General features: G+C 41.3%; 1 protein-coding gene across 4 annotated transcripts in view; it reads right to left on the reverse strand.

The window, feature by feature from the left end:
• Window positions 1–691: 691 nt before the first annotated feature.
• LOC107383678 (kinesin-like protein KIF21A) overlaps window positions 692–19,209 on the reverse strand; it is a 54,806-nt gene continuing 36,288 nt past the window's right edge. For 2 of the 4 annotated variants that reach the window (XM_015956442.3, XM_015956430.3), the window contains 16 exons: window positions 11,860–11,961; window positions 10,127–10,292; window positions 9,851–9,871; window positions 9,069–9,126; window positions 8,822–8,876; window positions 8,462–8,664; window positions 8,163–8,336; window positions 6,822–6,854; window positions 6,487–6,623; window positions 6,327–6,411; window positions 6,139–6,228; window positions 4,166–4,324; window positions 3,976–4,093; window positions 3,726–3,896; window positions 3,433–3,629; window positions 692–3,341 (listed from right to left, as the gene is read on the reverse strand). In XM_015956442.3, coding sequence (XP_015811928.3) covers window positions 3,287–3,341; window positions 3,433–3,629; window positions 3,726–3,896; window positions 3,976–4,093; window positions 4,166–4,324; window positions 6,139–6,228; window positions 6,327–6,411; window positions 6,487–6,623; window positions 6,822–6,854; window positions 8,163–8,336; window positions 8,462–8,664; window positions 8,822–8,876; window positions 9,069–9,126; window positions 9,851–9,871; window positions 10,127–10,292; window positions 11,860–11,961 — 1,824 coding nt within the window. In that variant the 3' untranslated portion in view covers window positions 692–3,286. The remainder of the gene's footprint in view (window positions 3,342–3,432; window positions 3,630–3,725; window positions 3,897–3,975; window positions 4,094–4,165; window positions 4,325–6,138; window positions 6,229–6,326; window positions 6,412–6,486; window positions 6,624–6,821; window positions 6,855–8,162; window positions 8,337–8,461; window positions 8,665–8,821; window positions 8,877–9,068; window positions 9,127–9,850; window positions 9,872–10,126; window positions 10,293–11,859; window positions 11,962–19,209) is intronic. The other 2 variants (XM_015956433.3, XM_015956452.3) reach the window with 1 other exon arrangement.

Raw genomic sequence — 19,209 nt, forward strand, 5'->3', positions numbered from 1 at the left:
TGAAATATACATCTCATTCAGCTGGAATGGAGTGATTTTACATTATCTGTGCCATCTTTTTTCAAGCTGGCTTTTGTGTGAAATCCTTCAGGTTTGCTGCTTGCTCGAGTTTCTGGCATGCTTGTGTCTCTTGTTTTTGTTTCACTTGTAAAGTGCCTTAGGAGTTTTATCTTTAAATGTATTATACAAGTAGACTTTACTTTTTCTCATTCAAACCCCTAAACCATTTAGTTTTCTTGTGAAAGTATATTTAAGAGATCCAAATGGAATACTGTCTGAAACATTTATTCGTTTTTGCTACCCGTAGGCTCCCAGGTCTCTAGACCATCATAACCAGCATAACCACCTGAAACTAAAACCAGGACTGTTCAGTTAAACGTCCTGGTGGTCAATCCTATTTGACTCTTGAGCAAAATAAATTAATTAATTTTAAAAAAAGCAATCAAATGCACAATAACAGGAGTTGTGTGGGTAACTGTTTGGGTCTTCCTGTCAAAACCAGGCTGTAAGACACGTTGCTAGCTTGGTTAGCAGTAACAAAAGAATCAAGCAGCGCTGGGTCAGTGCTCTTCTCCCAGCCTGATTACCACTGAGCTACTTTTAGTACAGGTGACCATTAAATATTGATCCTTTTGTCACTATTCAGATTCATTTGTGTCTTCAGGGGAATTTTCTCATCTCTTCTCACAGATTGCACTTTCATAAGTCAATTTTTATTGACAATTTATTTACACGCTGCAGTTTACATCAAATCAAAATGTGCAAAAAAGGTTCAGGAAGAAAAAACACATTTACATAAGAGAAAGGTTATTACAAATACGTCTAATAAAAGTGTCCTTACATTTTGACTTTGAAAGATGGTGGTGGAGTTTATTGTAAGGGAGCCGAGTTGATTAGAAGATCAGCTGCAGTTTTATTGAATCAAATGATAATGTTGGAATCTGTTTCCCAATGTTGTTAAAGAGGAACAATTTACATCAGTTAAGGTGGAATTTAAAAAAATAAAGCTTAGGATTTATTACAGGCACTGACAACTTCAATGATGAAAAAATCCATTGCATAAATTCTGTGCAAACCATTTTCTAGAACACAAGAGGCAATAGAAAAATACATTTACAGCGACTCACATCAAAAATTTCACAAATCTACAGAACAAATAAATAGTGGGGCTTGAGACGAAGACCCAAAGCTGTTTGCAGAGCATCTATGCAGCTAAACTCAAGAACTCATCACATCATTTGGTTGGAGAAACAAACATAGGCCTTCACAAAGACTGCGTCTCACACAGCATCTGATCCTGACTCAGAAGCTCAAAAGGTGCATGACTCCACCAACATAAATCAATCTGTTTCACATTATTCAGATTACGAACATCGTCTCGATAAATGCAAATGCTCTAGGGGCAAGACTCATCAAATCTTAACAGAAAAACAAGCAAAACCTGAATGAAGGAAAGTGTTTGATGCAGTCCAAACAAAGAAGCCAAAGGCAACAGCACGGCTAAATAAAACACTTCTGACATGATCTGCTGGCTGACAATATCTGAAATGATGGACCTTTTTAATAAATTTCAGGAAATCCTGAGGAATCTGCACCATGACCGGTTTTAACCTGCTATTTTAACTTAATAAAATGGTGACTTACACATAATTTGACTTTTCCACCAGTGTACAGAAAAAAAGTATTCAAGAAAATGAAAACTACGTAAAACAATGTAGCCTACACACAGGTAGCTAAAGCTAGTTAGCACATTTCCTTAATTCAGTCAACTTTTTTAATCAAATCAGTTTGTGGCATCACATTCATCATGCCCACTGCTTTTAGTGGTTCCACCTTACCCTTCAATGGTTAGTAAATCAACATGACTCCATATGGTTGAACAGCCTTTAAAGAATACATCTAATCATCTCAAATATTTTTAACTAAATATTTTAACTGCACCATGGTGCAGCTTGCAAGCTGTTTACCAGCTTTGCTGATGAGCTGTCTCAATGATTTCCCAACCGTGGATCAATGAAATACGTTTTATCTCATTTAATATTAATGATAAACAAACTACCCCCACCCCAAAAAAACCACAACACGCATAACCAAAAAGCCTTTAAAGATCGTTTGGAGATTAAAACAGAACTGCAGGTGCTGCAGGCTAGCCAGTTAGAGCTAGTTAGCACGTTTATCAAGTTTTATAATTTTCATAATTTAGCGACAGCCCTAAATGCATAAGAGAAAACATTAAATTCACTGGTAATGTGAATAAACATGAATAAGTTTTAAAGGGGCGTACCGAGCATGCTAACCGCTAACTAAACTAGCTATGCAGGAATGCAGAATGATCCTCTTAATCCTTCAAAGGTTTGCGAGTTCACATGCTGCAGAAACAGCTGAGCAGCCTTTAAATAAACTGTCTTTTACATTTGTTAGCTCACATTTACAAAACTGTTCAATGGGTTAGTTTAAGAGCCTTTAAGAACTAAAGCTTGTTTTCCCACCTGGATCTTTTTTTTATGTAATTAGAGCTCTACTTGTCAGGGTTATCATTGTTCAAACTTTATACGGTTAGCTGCTCGTGTAACGCAGGAAACTTGACAAAAATTACAAGTGAGAAAAAAAAATGCACAAAACCAGCACAAGTTATGCTGTTCGCTCGTCTGAAATGTTTGGCAGTTGTGAAAGTTTCAGAAGTTGTTTGGTCCTTTGAGAAAACACACAAGCGCGTGCACAAACACACACACACACAAACACGCACGCACACACGCACACACACACACACACACACACACACGCAGTAAAGACTTTAGTCAGTCTTACATCAACACAGGATAAACTCACAGTTTTTGCTGAGGTTGAAGCAAATAATCTTCATGTCTAGTCTCAGAAACCTTCAACACATTTAGCTTTTCAACCCAGATTTTTCTCCTCTTTCTGCAGCAGCTTTATCTTTAGCATAGGTCAATTTTTGTTGTCTTGCTCTAGATTGGTGCAACAATGTTTGAATAAAAGAGCGATGGGATCAATAAATCCATGTGTTAACTTTGCTTTATCTCAGTTTCAATGCCTAGCAGTCCTCGAGCCTATTAGAAAGACTTCAGAGGGTCAATACATTTTACAGCATCCTAAAACATCTGGAAATACTGGCCCCATACAATGGGATGGACTTGACACACATCCCTGTGAAGCACCGTCGAAGGATCAGTTTCTGCTTAATCCTCCATCGTACCATGCAGACCATCTTTGGGATGTCTGATCAAGTCTTCATCTGCAGCTGTAAGTGTTAGCAGCATTTCTACTAAATCCCATCATCCGGAGGACTCTTGGCTTCCCAAACTTTCACTGTCCGATCACTAATGAAGAGCACAGAGAACATTGTGATCACAGACAGAGATGTACCATGAGACAATAAACTTCAGAATAGGGTGACTACTTTGGACTTACTCAGAGGCAGTGAACAGTTGGGTGCTGTTGGTGGTCAGTCCATTAATGGGACTGTCGTGACCTTGGACCTCTCCGAGGGGTGCAAGTGAATCGACATGCCAAAGGCAAAGCAGACCTCCTCTGCACCCACTGAGGAGCACCGGGGAGCCTGGCACTACTCCCAGAGCACTAACCCAGTCTGTTTGGACATGGACCGACTGTTCAGTAACACAACAACCAAGTGTTAGAGCTCCTTCTGCAGCATGGATCGATTCTAAATCAGGGTCAAAACCTGAGTGCACATATCACCTTACCTGTAAAAGCTTTTTACTGGCCATGTCCCACTTCTTAATACAATAATCCCTGGAGCTGCTATAGAGAACCTCTCCATGCACCGTCAGAGACTCCACACTGTCCTGGTGTGTGGGATCAAATGTGTGGCAGGAGCTGACGCTGCCCTGAGCACCTTCTGCCACCTCAAACATCTGAAAAAATAAAACTACCAGATTATTTCATGTTTTCATCAACATGCAGATAGACATATCCGTGTGTGAAGTTTCCTACTTTAATGTGATGGTCTTTGGAGCCAGTGAGCACCACATCCTGTCCGTGGTCCAACTTTTCAACACTTAGACACAAGACAGGTCCCAAGTGGCCAATCAGCTTCCCAGTGGACACAAACCTGACAAAAGAAACCAGCCATTTTGAAATGTATGCTATTAAATAGGTTTACATAGCTAAAACTCTAGCGTACTTGCGGAGGTCCCACATCCGTACAGCATTGCCAGCAGCAGCATACAAGAAGGATCCTGAGGTGTTGAGGGCAATCTGGTTGATTTGGCTCTCTCCTGGGAGGATGGACAAACTCCTGGAAGAGGAACACGTGTCCCCCGAGCCTACTTGACCTGATGATCTGACAACCACAAAAAAATAGGAAAAAGAATTATTCGGATGCAATACATTTGTCTAAGCTAGAGTATGAGTACTTGCAGCTATCAAGTACCAATACACATGCCAGAGACAAAAATGTTATGTTTTATGCTAAAATAATTTCATGGTCAATCATGGTAGCTCATAAAGGCTCAAAATATACCTTAGAAAGATGAAAATTTGAACATAAAAATGCTAATTGTACATCTGAAGATGAAAAATTCCACCATTTTGGAAATGCAGCACTAAATCCCTTTGAGGGCTGCACTTTGGACACGCCTGACCAAAGACTGCAAATCTCCCTTTCTCAGAGTTGATTAGATCCAGAATTTTGGATCGTTCATCCTCAGCGTGTTATTCTGAAGCAGCCATTCATGATGTAGAGAACTGTTAATAGCCCTTCTGCTTATTTTACACATAGCTGTTACTAGTGATCTGTCTGATGTGTCGACACTTCGAAACGTGTTGGGTACTCAGGAAGATTTTTTGTGAAGTGTGTATCGAGGCTTGTGTTGATTACGTAAGCAGTGACATTCGAGGCCTCGTTGGTAGCTTGTACCACGTGACCGATTCAGGTACTGGCTCGCAGGTTCGCGCCGGATTCGAAATAAAAGGGGCAGCAAAACACAGCTGATTCCCCTGTCACACTGTGCTGTTGAAACCCGTCCTGTCTGTTTCCTTTCTCTCTTGGACCAGAAAGTATATTAAAAGAACAGTTTAAGACAATATTAAGAATATATTGCCATCATAAGCATTTAATTTTTCAGTTTAAAGGTTTACAGTTTTACTTGAGTCGTCCACTTGATGGCGGAATAGAGCAAATAAATCACCGTGGGCGACGGTGGCACAGGAGTTAAGTGCTCGCCCCGTAATCGGAAGGTTGCTGGTTCGAGCTCCACTCAGTCTGTTGCTGTCGTTGTGTCCTTGGGCAAGACACTTAACCCACGTTGCCTGCTGGTGGTGGTCGGAGGGACCGGTGGCGCCAGTGCTCAGCAGCCTCGCTTCTGTCAGTGCGCCCCATGGCAGCTGTGGCTACATCGTAGCTCATCCCCACCAGTGTGTGAATGTGTGTGTGAATGGGTGAATGACTGATTTGTGTTGTAAAGCGCCTTGGGGGGTTCCAGGACTCTAGAAGGCGCTATATCAAATACAAGCCATTTTACCATCACGGTGCCTCGAATCAAGGTTTCATCTTGCCATCACTAGCTGCTAGCAACACATGACTAAAAGAAACGTGCCACCTCTTTAGGAGCCATAAGTTTGGACCAACAGATGTGTACATGAGCAGTACTGATGAGTGTTTGCACAGTGGTAAATGACCTGTATTTGTATAGCACCTTATTAGGGTTTCACAACCCCCAAGCCACTTCACAACACAATCAGTCACACACACACACACACAAACACACACACACACACACACACACACACACACACACACACACACACACACACACACACACACACTGGTGATGAGGTACAATGTAGACACAGCTGCCCTGGGGCCCACTGACGGAGGTGAGGCTGCCGAGAACTGGCACCATGGTCCCACCACCACCACCACCAGCAGCAGGCAAGGCAGGTTAAGTGTCTTGCCCAAAGACACAACAGCAGCATTCTCTGGAGGGAGCCAGGATCGAACCTACAACCCTCCAATTCCTGGACAACTGAGCTACTGCTGCCCTATGTGTGTAAAGCTACTGCAACACCTTCGCTTTTTACACATATTTCATGTACCTGATCGTGGTAGGAGTACTGGTGCTTCCCTACTCCCTGCTACTCTGTATATGTACTTACGTGAGCGTGCGTATACACTTGGCAGAGTCTCGTATGTCCCAGACTTTGATGTATGAAGTGGAAACAGTGAAAACAAGACTGGACGTATATCTAAAATATACAAACAGTGGCATAATTAATAAAAATGAAACCCTCTAATTGACATTTTATTGCTAAATACTCCCGTTTGTAAACAAACGCCACAGTACCTGACTGAGACGACGCTGCTCGGATGATCAGCCAGAGACATAATCTCCTGTCCCGTCACCAAGTTCCACACCTTGCATGTACGATCTGAGGCAAAGACTTGTGTTTGACCAAAACAGTGAATCATTTCTATATGGACAGAGACATAATGAAACACTTTACCTTTAGAACCAGTAAAAAGCAGGTCATCTGTGGCGTCTACACAGAGAACCGGTTTGGTGTGTCCTTCTGCTACGTGGACACACTGAATTCTGGCTCCCCGATTGTTCCTAGTGGCTGCTACAGGATTGATCACACCTCTGAAAGACAAGCAGCAAAAATACATGTGGTCATTCACTTGTTTAAGAATTTAATGAAATATTAGCTGATAAAACAATATGAATCGGAGTATTCGGTGACTATTATGGCAACCAAATGTACCTCATTTTTATTTTGTATCTTCTGAAATGTCTAATAGACTAATTTGGTTAAAACTGAATAAAAATGATGCAGATTACCTGTGTCCTTCAAAAACAGGTGATTCCTCCAACCTGAGAAAATGAACATAATGGTACAGCATATTTATAGTAAACAGCTGGATTGACAACCAGGCATTTTAAACTCTAATCAATGTGAATTCAATGTATTATTTAATCTTGTTTGAAATACATGATTAAAAAAAAAGATCAAACAAGAATCCCCACCTTTTGCTAAAGGCTGAAATGAGGCTCAACAATAAATTAAATGTGGCCATGATTAAACATTATTCTGCCCTCGCCACCATGCAGAGATAAAATATTAATATTATTTTACTATTTGATGAGGCTTAGCATCACACATCACAGTACCAAACATTATACAGCAGGGATGTCCAAAGTGTTCAAGACCAAGGCCAAAATTGCTATTGTTTCTCTCAGGCCATAAAAATGTGATTTTCTTTTAAGTCAACAAACAAAACAATTATTTCATTGATTGGTCCTTTTTAGTATAGGTAAAATATCATTTTAGTAAAACATCTGATCATAAAGATGTTAGAAGGTGTAGGTTTACATTAACAGACAGAATTAATGACAAAAGCAGTCTAGGGGCACAAATGGCCCCTGGGCTGCACTTTGGACATGCCTATATGCAACCAGCTCAGTGGCCTAGTGGGACTGGGAGATCGGAGTTCAAATCCCAAAGCCTTTATAAAAATGGGACCCAAAGCCTCCCTGCTTGACGCATGAGGTTGGATTGGGGGGTTAAACTACCAAGTAGATCCCGAGCAGGGCCACGGCTGCAGCTCACCGCTCCTCACGAGGATGGGTCAAATGTGGAGGACAATTTTCACCACACCACACCAGTGCATGTGACAAACGGGACTTTAATCTTGACAATCCCGTATGAGCTGATAAATGAAATTATACATTATGGGGCGACGGTGGCACAGGAGTAAAGTGCTCGCCCCGTAATCGGAAGGTTGCTGGTTCGAGTCCCACTCAGTCTGTCGCTGTCGTTGTGTCCTTGGGCAAGACACTTAACCCACGTTGCCTGCTGGTGGTGGTCGGAGGGACCGGTGGCGCCAGTGCTCGGCAGCCTCGCCTCTGTCAGTGAGCCCCAGGGCAGCTGTGGCTACATTGTAGCTCATCCCCACCAGTGTGTGAATGTGTGTGTGAATGGGTGAATGACTGATAGTGTTGTAAAGCGCCTTGGGGGGTTCTAGGACTCTAAAAGGCGCTATATCAAATACAGGCCATTTACCATTTATTTACCATTATGGCATGGTATTATTCTTGAGTTTTCTTTTTTTTACTTGAGCTGCTTTCCCAAAAAGAACCCATCCTAAATCTGCATTTATGATAGCCATACTCCTAACTCACAGCGATTTGTAGTCGGAGCCTTTGGTTTTGGTTTCTGGTGTTCCTACTAGGAGGCTCTGTGCTGGTGCTGGGATCTGAGATGCTGTGGGTCCTCTCTCTTGCATCCTCCTGCGGTTGAGTGGAGAGTGTTCCAGCGGTTTCCTCTCTATGCCTGTAGGTGACCTGGATCCAGACCTACCGGCAGCAAAAGCATCCAGTTAAACATGCAACCTTTAAAACCAAGGCTGGGTTTCGTCATCTCTCAGTGGTTTTCTTGATATTTTTGTCTAGACCAGAGAAGCGTTGCCATTGCCACTTACATCCCAGCTGGCCGGGCAGACAGTGCAGATGGGGAGGCAGTTTGCTCCCGGTCAGCTGACTGACCCTGCGTGTCTGCCGGCCCTTCCGGGCGCTCGCTGAGTGGCAGCAGAGGTGCTGGGAAGTCTCCGATGGGGGAGTCGCAGGACAAATCCCCACTGCTGGCATAAAGCAGCTCCATCTGGGTGGTGGTCCGCCTTCGAGCCTGAGAGACCCCAACAGTGTGGGACATTATTAACTGGATTCACAAGTTCTTGAAGCCGACACAGACTGTTTTTTAATTCCAAAAATAGCAACGGCTGAACTTAAAACTGTGCAAAATAGAAAAATACAAAAAAAGAACAGTTTTCTGTAAACAATACCTTGCTTTTGGTTTTGGATTCACCACATAACTTCATTAAATCTGACGACAGAGCACTGAAACAGAAGGAGGATTTGGTCACACACACATTTATTCTGATCCTCTGTGGGGGTCTTTTACAATTTAAGAGACGTTATTAAAGGCACTATTACATAAAAATTCTATTTACTTTTTAAAAATCGCCCGCAACAAAAATTTCAAATTCATTCATTAAATCGATTTATCGCCCAGGCCTATATAGTACCTACCTGCCATCGGTAGCTGGACTCGGGGTAGACTCATCACTACTGCTGTCTTCTCCGTTTTCTGCACCAGAAAAAAAAAAAAAAAAAAAAAAACACGGAACATACAGAAAAATACACACCAGTAAACATCTGATGAATCATTCAGGTGGTTTACCTTAACATAATGTTAATTTTTGTGTTTATAAAAAGGGCAGCATCCATTCAGAAAGCTCAACATCACAACAGTGATGTCAGGTTCAGGCTCAGAGTTCACAAACTAGCTTTAGGCAAAAGGAGTTGATCTGGGGTGGGATGAACGGAGGATTAGGAGATGAAGGATGATTCAAACACAAAAGCGAACACAAACACGTTTTTACTGCGGTTTAGTGGTCACCCACATGGCTGGGTGGGATACATCGTGCACTTTATGGCGGATTAATCTGACTTGGGTAGTCGAACAGTGATGCACATTACAAGATTTTAAACGTTTTAGAATTTCTAAGATATGTGCAGAAAATTTATCCTTTTTCTGCTTTAGAAAAACATTTTAAATATATGTTATATATAAAACATTGGCTAAAATTCCAGGTTTCTTTATGAGAATAAAAATGTCAAAGCTGAAACTCGCTGAACGGTAAGATTACTCAATAACAGATAGTTTTCTTCTCTTCTCATTCTATTTAATTTTTCTTAAAGCCTGTTAAGCTTATTCATGTATATTTCATAAAATAAACATGCTAGATGGAAATCATGTAGCGTGCATGTGTTGACCCACTCTTTCAAACACGGTCACATCTGTTACTCACCTGCTGTCAGGTACCCTAACTCTGAATTTACACCAACACACACACACACAAAACAGAAATCAAATCAAAATCAAACCCACAGATGAGACGGTGGCTACACTTTCATTTGCAAGCAGATTTTCTTTTCTGAATATTGTTTTGGGAGAAAGGCCAGATATCAGATGTGGAACAATCAGCCTGTAAACTAAAGCAGAGCCATTCTGTGAATTAAGAGACGATTGGATAAGTGATTGAGCATGCTCAGACAGTTATCGATCCCCCTGCGGGTTTCCCCACCTTGCAGGGCGCTGCCCAGCAGGGCGTCCAGCTCTGGGTTGATCTCAGCCTTCTCCTTCAGCATGTGGAAGAGCAGCTGGTTCTGGGTGGCGTTGTTAATCTCTGTCTGCTTCAACTGGCCCTCCATCACCTTCAGCTGGGAATCTTTCTGAGCCGCTTGCAGACCCTGACAGACAACATGGTGGGTGTTTTATTGGCTTATCCATGGATTTGAAACATGGACGTGTACATACAATAAGACCTCTGTGTATCAGCATGATGTTCCAAGGATTTATTTTTAGTATTTGTCTTCTTTGGAGCATCCTTTTATTAGAACAATTATATCTTAGCTAACCTAGTCTGATCTCCGCAGAGACTTGATTCAAACAAAGTAATCCGATTAAAGTGTCTTTGAATTTTATTATTTCATGTGCATGTCTGCAAAGGAGGCAAGGCCAACATCAACCACAACAACCAAACAGAGGCCAAAAAATAACAACAGTTTTAAAAAGCTGGTATCATATGGGAATGATCTGTGTTGGCCAAGCATGCCAGGAGGATGGTTGCAGGCACGGCAAATAGTGCGTCGAGAATTATTAAGCATTAGTAAACAACGGGTCCATTTATTAACATTAGTGTATTATTAAGGGTCCCTTTATTAACGTGTCCAATATTGTTAACTGTTAATTGTCCTTAAGTTTAGGACAAAGGGCTGGGGGGGGAAGTCTCTGTTTAGTAATTCATTACTAATACAAACATTAATATTAAGCAGTTGTTAATACTGTTTTAATAGTTTATCAATGCCTAATATTGCACTAAATAACATTAATGAAGGGACCCTTATTGTAAAGTGTTGCCAAATGGTTTTTAATGCTGTCATAGCACAGAAGCTTCTGCAGATCTCCATGAAAAAGGTGTAAAATTTAACATTTAGTCCCTCAACAAATGCAAAGGAACTCTAAAGTGTTTCTGTACGAACAACGTTTTGGTGATCTTGAAGATAAGTTAGCTAGTACAAGTGGATTACACCCTGGATGACTGAGAATCTACACCAACGTTTTGGAGACAGCTGAGGGACCTAGCGTAGCCTAGCCTAGCTAATGGTTTCTGTTCTGTGAAAATGGGCCTTACTATTTTATTAAAGAATCTTTGGTAGTAATGATGATCTCAAGCTTTTTCAGCATTCTTTAACACCCCTTCCATCACAGACAAACACTCCCTTATGATGATGCTGCCACCACTGTGCTAGACTACATGGGTTGAATAAAAGCCATGTACACACAGTTTCAAGTTTAAAGGGTTAGTGATTTTTCCCCCCTCATAATTGGAAAAATGTCCACGTACAGTTTGGTTGATGTTGGTGAAACTTCACTCAGACATTTTCTTGCCCAAACAGATGGTTGTTTCCTGGTTTATCCCTAGAAAATAAAACTCAATCCTTGTTGGTCACCTATTTGACCAAATATGTTTCATCCTGATTGCTAAAGCATTCAAACATTAGTTTGGGCTGATGCAGTCTTACCTTGGATAGACAGATTGTTGAGCCATAAGTCAGACATTTACTGATATTTTTGTCTCATTTTTATTGAATATAATCTATTTTTAGAGGAACACAAACAAAATATGGGTAAAATCGGTGTAATTTTTATGTATTTTTCCGCGAGAAACCACTTGAATAATTCAGAGGCCTAACTCGACATGTTGACAGCGTGTAAGGATGTGAAAAGACAGGGAAGTAGGTGGGAAGTAGGTACCTTACTGATGGCCATGGTCATGAAACTGTCCAGAAGGAAACGCGCTTCTGATAAGTTACAAGAGCTGATGACAGCAGTAACATCCACCGTGTCTCCTTCCTCCTGCAACCCAGAAAAAAAAAAATCAGCTCAAGAGCACAGTAGGAGACTCCATCTGAGAATCATATCTGAACACACCATGTAATCAAACGTTTACAATATATAAACAAATATCTGGCCCATACTAATGTTACAAACTGTAGATAGAATTAAAACGTAACAAAAACCTGCAAAAACCCAGAATCCCCTGAGTATTTGCTTCACAGCACTGCAACGTTTACATTAGCTTGGACATAAACAGAAAGAAAATTGTTTTTTAAATGTTTTGCTGCTTTTCATGTCTTTTTGTTTTAGCAAACACAAAACAAATCACTGCCTATTTTAAGTTAATCTTCCATCCACCACCAGGTGCTGCAGCTCCACTTTTCTATTGCTGCTAATATAAACCCTCATCTGGTCATCAGATCTCCCGTTTAAAATCTATATGCTCTAAACATAATTCCACACATAAACATGCCATATAACTTATTGTACAAGTGTTACATGACAGATGCTGCCAAATCATGATGCAAAGATTAATTATGAGTCAGATAATGTCCGATAATGTTTATGCACCTACTCTGAGATGTTTCAACAAGAAAAATAAGTCTAAGAAAGTTGGACTTGAAGCTTTAAACTGAAAGATCATAGCTAATTTTTAACAATCTGCTGACTCATGACTCATGTTGGTGTGGATTCACTTAGAAACTCAGATGACAAATAAACAGCATCAGATAAAATCGGACTTCAGTGAAACATCAGCAATGTCTGGTGAAGATGGCACAGCAGCAGGGCTTTCTCTTTAAAAAAGATGAAAGCTTTTGGAAGCTGGTCGGGTGTCGAGAATACAAAAATAATCTGTAACGGGTCCACACATTTTCTCTGACCAGTTTTCTTTCTGATTGTTTGGATCAAATGATTGTTGGAAGAAGAAAAGGTGATTCAGTCCGGTTTAATATAAAGCATCTTCAAACCATTTACAAGTCAGGTTGCCTCTCATCCATGAGTTTAGCTTTAGAACATACCCACAGATAAAGAAGGGTCTCTGATCATCCTCCCTGAGGAACTCCTCCATGCCATCAGCTCTCTGAATAAACTTACAGTAACTTCACTTCTTTAAAAAAAACCTCTGAAAGTTATGAAATGTTTGTAATTACTTGATGAATGAAATCTAAAAACACGGATGCTAAACACTTTAAGCCCCGTATTATTATTACACTTATGACAAAATGAAAATCAAACACCGTTCTAATTGAGTCTAGGAGGAGTTAATCCTGGATTGGACGGTTTAGTCCCATCGGCGGCAGCATAAGGATTAACGACGCCAGGCAGGCTGACAAACACATCACACACACAAGCAGCACTGCATACAAATTATAATTATTCACTAAAGTAATTTAGGAAGATTTATGGAAGACTTAGTGAATTAAACATATAAATATGAGCTCAGGCAGAAGCTATTGGTCAATGAAAGCATTGTTACGCCGTCCTGCTTGGGCTTCATTGATGGAATTCTAACTTTGTTCTTCTGACAAATTAGGAGCAAAGTAAGAAACGAGACTGGTGATGCAGAACTGTAGGGTTTAATGTCAGAGACGGCCTACTGATGATCAGAGACAAAGACTGTTACAGGAACGATGCGAGAACAGGTCGGACCTCAGGAAAACAAACTGCTGGAGGCTAATAAGGGTCAGGAACAAATGAGCAGCATGCACAAATGATGAGGCAAGCTGATCCACTCTGCTGAAATTTCATTGCATCAACTAAGAATGGTGCTCAGTTCTTGGTAGGGCTTCTATGGTGTCAGGTTTCCGTCAAAACCCGTGCAAGCGTAACCAAAACCCGTGCAAGCGTAGCCAAAACCCGTGCACGCGTATTGTACACATCGCGCGTGCGAACGGGACTCGCGCGTGGAGGTTAGAACTCACGAGTGAAAATATACATGGCAAGGAGGTCATTTGTTCACTGAGAGGGAGCAAACTGTGTCTGTGAGCGCACAAGGATGTGCACAAGTGACAAACCTGCGTGCGCGCGTTGGGCAACGAGCACACGGCAGAGGAAAACATGCGCGTGGCAGCCTCACTGCGCGCTCGGTGCAGCAGCCTCACTGCGCGTGTGGCAGCCTTTCTGCACGCTTGGTTTCTGATTCTGCTCGCTCGGCTGTTGGTAGTTTTGTCACTCTGGAGGCGTGGAAGAATTAAAGGACCAGAAATTGAGCACTTGAACTTTCAATTTGAGAGCAGAATTTCATATCAAGAGACCAACTTTTTAATTTCAGAATAAGATTTTATATTATTGCTCTCAAAACTTGTCATGCTTGCGCTCAAAATGTCTGCTCTCCTTCAAACTCACTCTGTTCTCCTTCAAATCTTTGTTTCTGCGCTCAGATTTAACCTTTTTACACTGGTATTGTCTACTCACGTGACAACTTTTTCTCTGCACGGATCAAAACTCCTCCCACAAGTCTGTCCTCTGCTCTCACGGATCTGGTCTGCTCTCGCTCAAAACTTAGAAGTACAATCTCCTAGCAACCGCTCAGCCAATAGAAAGACTTTTGGGACTGGGCGGGAACAAACCTCTTTGGGGTGCGCTCGTTTTTGCGCTGTGGATTTTCCTGTGTGGCTGCCGCATCTGCGCCTGCGCACTACCAGCCTGCCTAAAACCCGCCGGCTCTGATCTGGAGCGGGAGTTCCACCTGCACCAGCAAAATGGACCAGAACCAACAAGAGGCTCAAGTAAGTTATTTTTCAAGGCTAATAGCTGCAGTTTATTCCATAAAATTGTTTTGTTATGCTACTTTTTACGACTCCTCGCATTTTATGTTACAACAGGGGCACACAGCTAGGTGGGTTAGGTTATTCACGATAGCTACAACTTTTATAAAATGGCCTCACCAGATTTGAGTTTTACCCTAACATATCACTCGTCCCCAATGCTAGCTCTGGACCTAGTGTAGATGTTTTTTGTTTAGTATTCCCACCTTCGTTTTTAATGGTTAGCTCTTTGGACCTTACTCAATGTTAGTGACACACGGATCTTTTTTTTTCCCACCCTTCAGGAACAGATGACCAAGATGGGACCCCATCAGATGGCTGTGGAGCAAAACAATTGTCAGTGGATGTTTTCAGTGGGTTTCAGGCCAGGCACATGTGCCACTAACAAAGAATTTTACAAGATAACTGTACATTTTGATCACGACATTACCACCCGGTATGGACCACACTTTGTGCTTTCCTGCTGTTAATGCATGTGCTGTTGCTATCACCTTACCTACACGGCACGTCACTACATACACTGACTTTGAAAGTCAGCTTACTCAGGCAGTCTGTGATGGATTTGGTGTTAGCAGACATTAAGTGAAAACAAGATGGCCACTGTTCTGGGTTCAGGTTACTGTATAATGGTTGAAATTTAACTTTGAATCCAAAAAGACAAATTGTTTTGTTAAATCATGCAATGTTTTGGGGCTAGAAAGCAACATTGTTACATGAATCAATAAAGTTAGGCCTATTGCCATTTCAAATACATGTTTGTATTTCTTTTGTAACATTAAAAAAGCACTGGAACTGATCTCTTGATTTTTATTTTAAGTACACATTAATCCGACAAAACAGCATTAACATATTCTCTGCACAATAAATAAAGTTCCTTCGTGTTTGAATGCTCCCAATTTTGTGCCAGTAGCAGCTGCAGTTCAGCATGATGCTCTTCAGTGAGGGGACTGTCGAACTCCGGGACCACAACAGCACCGTCCACATCTGGGCTGTACTCAGCTGCAACATCCCAGTCGATGTCTGGCTCTTGGAAATCCTGACATTACAACAAGAGAACAATGATAATGTTTCTATATTGAGCTGTAATTTGACAACAAATTAGCAAAATTTCCTAAATTTTAATAGAAACCAAATTTTCACATTTATTTTGTGTATACAGGGTTGTGCAGGATTACTATATGTCAAAATTAGATTAAAAAAAACGTACAAATAGCAGGGACAAGAATAACAAAAATTCAAAATGGTTTTCATTTAGAACTTTTACTATTTTGCAGGGGTGTAATTGTGATTTACTTACATCGCTGTAATTAAGTACAGTTTGCAATTTAATTTTTTTTTACCTTCAGTAGGTTTTAGGGCTGATTGATAAATAAAAAAAGCATATTAATTTTAAAAAATCTAATCGATCAATAGATAATTATTTCAAAATTTTTAAACCGTAGAAGAGAATATATATTGAAGTGCATTCCTGGCCATTTTATGCTATTTCTTTTAGCAACAGTCTGTAGTTTTCTGCCACTAGGGGGCAGTATGTACCCAAATCATAACAAACAAGCTACATTTTTGTGTTCTTTGAGGAGCCTACCAATGAATAGCCGTAAAGGCCACAAAAAAGCCCTGGGAGTGTTGTAGCGCAATTTTTACCTGGCTAACTACCTTGTCAGATCGTTCAACCTCCTGCAAAATGACAACAAGCACATCGGACTCCCTTTCATCAGTCAGCAGTAGAGAAATGCCATTTTTCACATTCAGTATATTTTAAAGCGGCGTTCAGTATGTTCATAGAGCTCCTAATTTAGCTTCATGTTTGTGTTTCAATCTTTATTGAACACATTTTTTAAACTTCCTGTAGAAAGCAAGGAGATTGTGATGTAACGTTTTTTTATTTTTATATAATTTATTAACAAACAAAGCTTACAGGCAGATGTAACTGCTGGTTGTTGGAACTGTGAGCTGCACAAAAACAGGCATAGTTGCTCCAATGACTGGATTCAAATTGGGTTTTGGAGAATTAGGGACCTACTCAATATGGCGGTGAAGCAGTTACTCTCCAGCAGCCAATGATGTCTATGGTACGGCTTATGTAGAAAGAAACATGCTGTCTAAGGCTACGCTCACACTGCAGGTCTTAAAAATCCATTCAGATTTTTAGAGTAAATTTAATTTTTTGTGTGGTTGTTCACATTATAACTGAAATACAACAGCAAACACTCTCCTGCGTTAACGTTAAAAGTGATCCGCATGTACAGAAGAGAACAAGAACTCACACACTAGGAGCTCTGTGGAGTATGAACTGAGAGGTGGAGCTGTGATCCCAAGAGCTTCACTGACAGACTTCATCCACAATTCCAGGATCACACCTGTCAAGTCTCCTGTTCTGAGCTGGAAACTATTTTCAAAACTAAACTATTTTACTCCTTATTCCCACAGTCATCACATATTAGTGTTTTCCCTCACTTAAGCCGCTTTCACATCTGGGTCGGCAAGAACGCGTTCGGAACCAAATGTTTTGTTCACATATGGCTCACATGTGTGTATTTCGTTCTGAGGGGACTTCTTTTTTCAGACTACTTCCCTCGGAGGTCCTGCTGGTGCCGAGCAGACACTATGGACTAACTGGCAGCTGAAACTCACACCTACCGCCTCCGATTGGGGAGTTGGATCAAACACCGGGAGGGGTTTCCGCGCGCGCGATTACTTTTTATTATGGTTGCTGTTTAGCCCACATGAAGCACTGAGCTGCTGTCTCCCGCTCCGCAGCAGAGGACAGCAGTGTGTGTGTAGTAGCGGTTATAAGGACATGTCTGCAGCGGAGGACACTACAGCGCTGAAGCAGGAAGGATTAGAGAGCAGATTATTAGAGAAGCGCAGTGTGTGTTGGTGCAGCGGTTTGATGAGGAATTATTGTTTAGCATAGGCGGACACCGCAGACTTCTTCTGCGCGTCCTTACCGCCGCCCACATGCTCGGGGATTTCCGCATTCCTGAGAAGTCCTGGGAATCACATGTGAACAAGAAACCACCCGTTCTATTCCGAACTCACGCGGCTGAGCCCCGACCATGCCAGCTCATATGTGAAAATGCCTATACCTAACTCTGGGGAATATGACAGACAACATGTTACATAGGGGGGAATATAACATTAAGTATGGTCTAGACTAGGGTTGTCACGGTAACCAGTGTAGCAGTAAACCCAGGTAAAAAAGTTGACAAAAATAATAACCGTCTTGTTTTTTTAAAAAACTATTATCTCGGTGGATTACCGTGGCTGCGGTGTAGGCGCTGTGACCCTTACCAGCCACCGTATCATCGGCTGAAGTTGCCGGTGGCACATGCACGCTTTGCTGTTTACAACCAAAACTTTCTTGAAGCTAAAGCTGAAATAATGGCCAAAGGAAGAGACGGCAGTGCTCAGGAGGACATTTATTATCCCTCAAAGAAGACAAAGTGGGAAGTACGGGCATCTTTTGGATATCTGAAGAATGCAGAGGGACAGCTGATAGAAGACGGCTATCCTGTTTGCAGCACGTGCAGAAAAAGTGTGTGAAAGGCAGCAACGCTTCAGATCTCATGACACATCTGCGTGACCATCACCCACAACTCTACAGTCGATGCAAGGCAAGCTAACGTTAGCGTTTTAGCTAAAATGCGTGATCCGAGGATTTGGGTTGAGGGAGAATGCAACGAGTCGCTATATAAAGCAGCCGCAGCGCCGCTACCTGCATATAAACCGTGTCGCGGACACCGCCATGTTGAAATGACGCTATGCATTACGGGGCTCCCAGGGGCAGATAAGAGTTGGTCTCTCTCCGAGAATAATTATAATTATTTTTCTACAGAATTGCTCATAACAGAGCATTTATTAGCATAGCTAAACATCAAAAACCGGAACCAGAAAAACTTTCAGCGCTCAACTCACCTTCAAAATTAAATGTTAACCCTAACGTTTACTGTTGAAACCATTACAACATGTTTGAGTTAATTTGGCCACTACGGCTCTCTGTAGTGGTTTCTCGATTACACGAGGGAGGGAGGGGTAAACAGAACTCCATTGGTAACCACGGTGAACAGGCTTCATGAAACATGAACGAATATCCCCAAATAATTAAAAACCATGAAGCCAAATGCAAAGTTTAGGGCAGAATATTGACCCAGGGGTTCTCAGATTGAGCAGATTTGTGAGAATACATGAAATGATCGCTTAGAGACGGAGCAAGCTAGTTGCTAGCTTATGTGGCTTGAATAGTTATATCAATATAAAGTCATCTTGTTTCTCGTTTTAAATTCAATTGATAATTTTAAAATATCTATATATTGCCCAGCCCTAGTTGTAGCCTATACTACACTGCTTACATTATTTCTGAATTTAATTTCACTATGTAAAAAAATAAATACAGTCAATTGTAGAAAGCCTCTTTCTAAGATGAATAACAAAGTATCATTGGAATAATTTAATTTCTAACCACTGACTAGACCTCTGCAGATGTCAAATATTTTGC

The sequence above is a fragment of the Nothobranchius furzeri genome, chromosome 1 (genome assembly GCF_043380555.1).
Source record: "Nothobranchius furzeri strain GRZ-AD chromosome 1, NfurGRZ-RIMD1, whole genome shotgun sequence".
Classification (NCBI taxonomy): domain Eukaryota; kingdom Metazoa; phylum Chordata; class Actinopteri; order Cyprinodontiformes; family Nothobranchiidae; genus Nothobranchius; species Nothobranchius furzeri.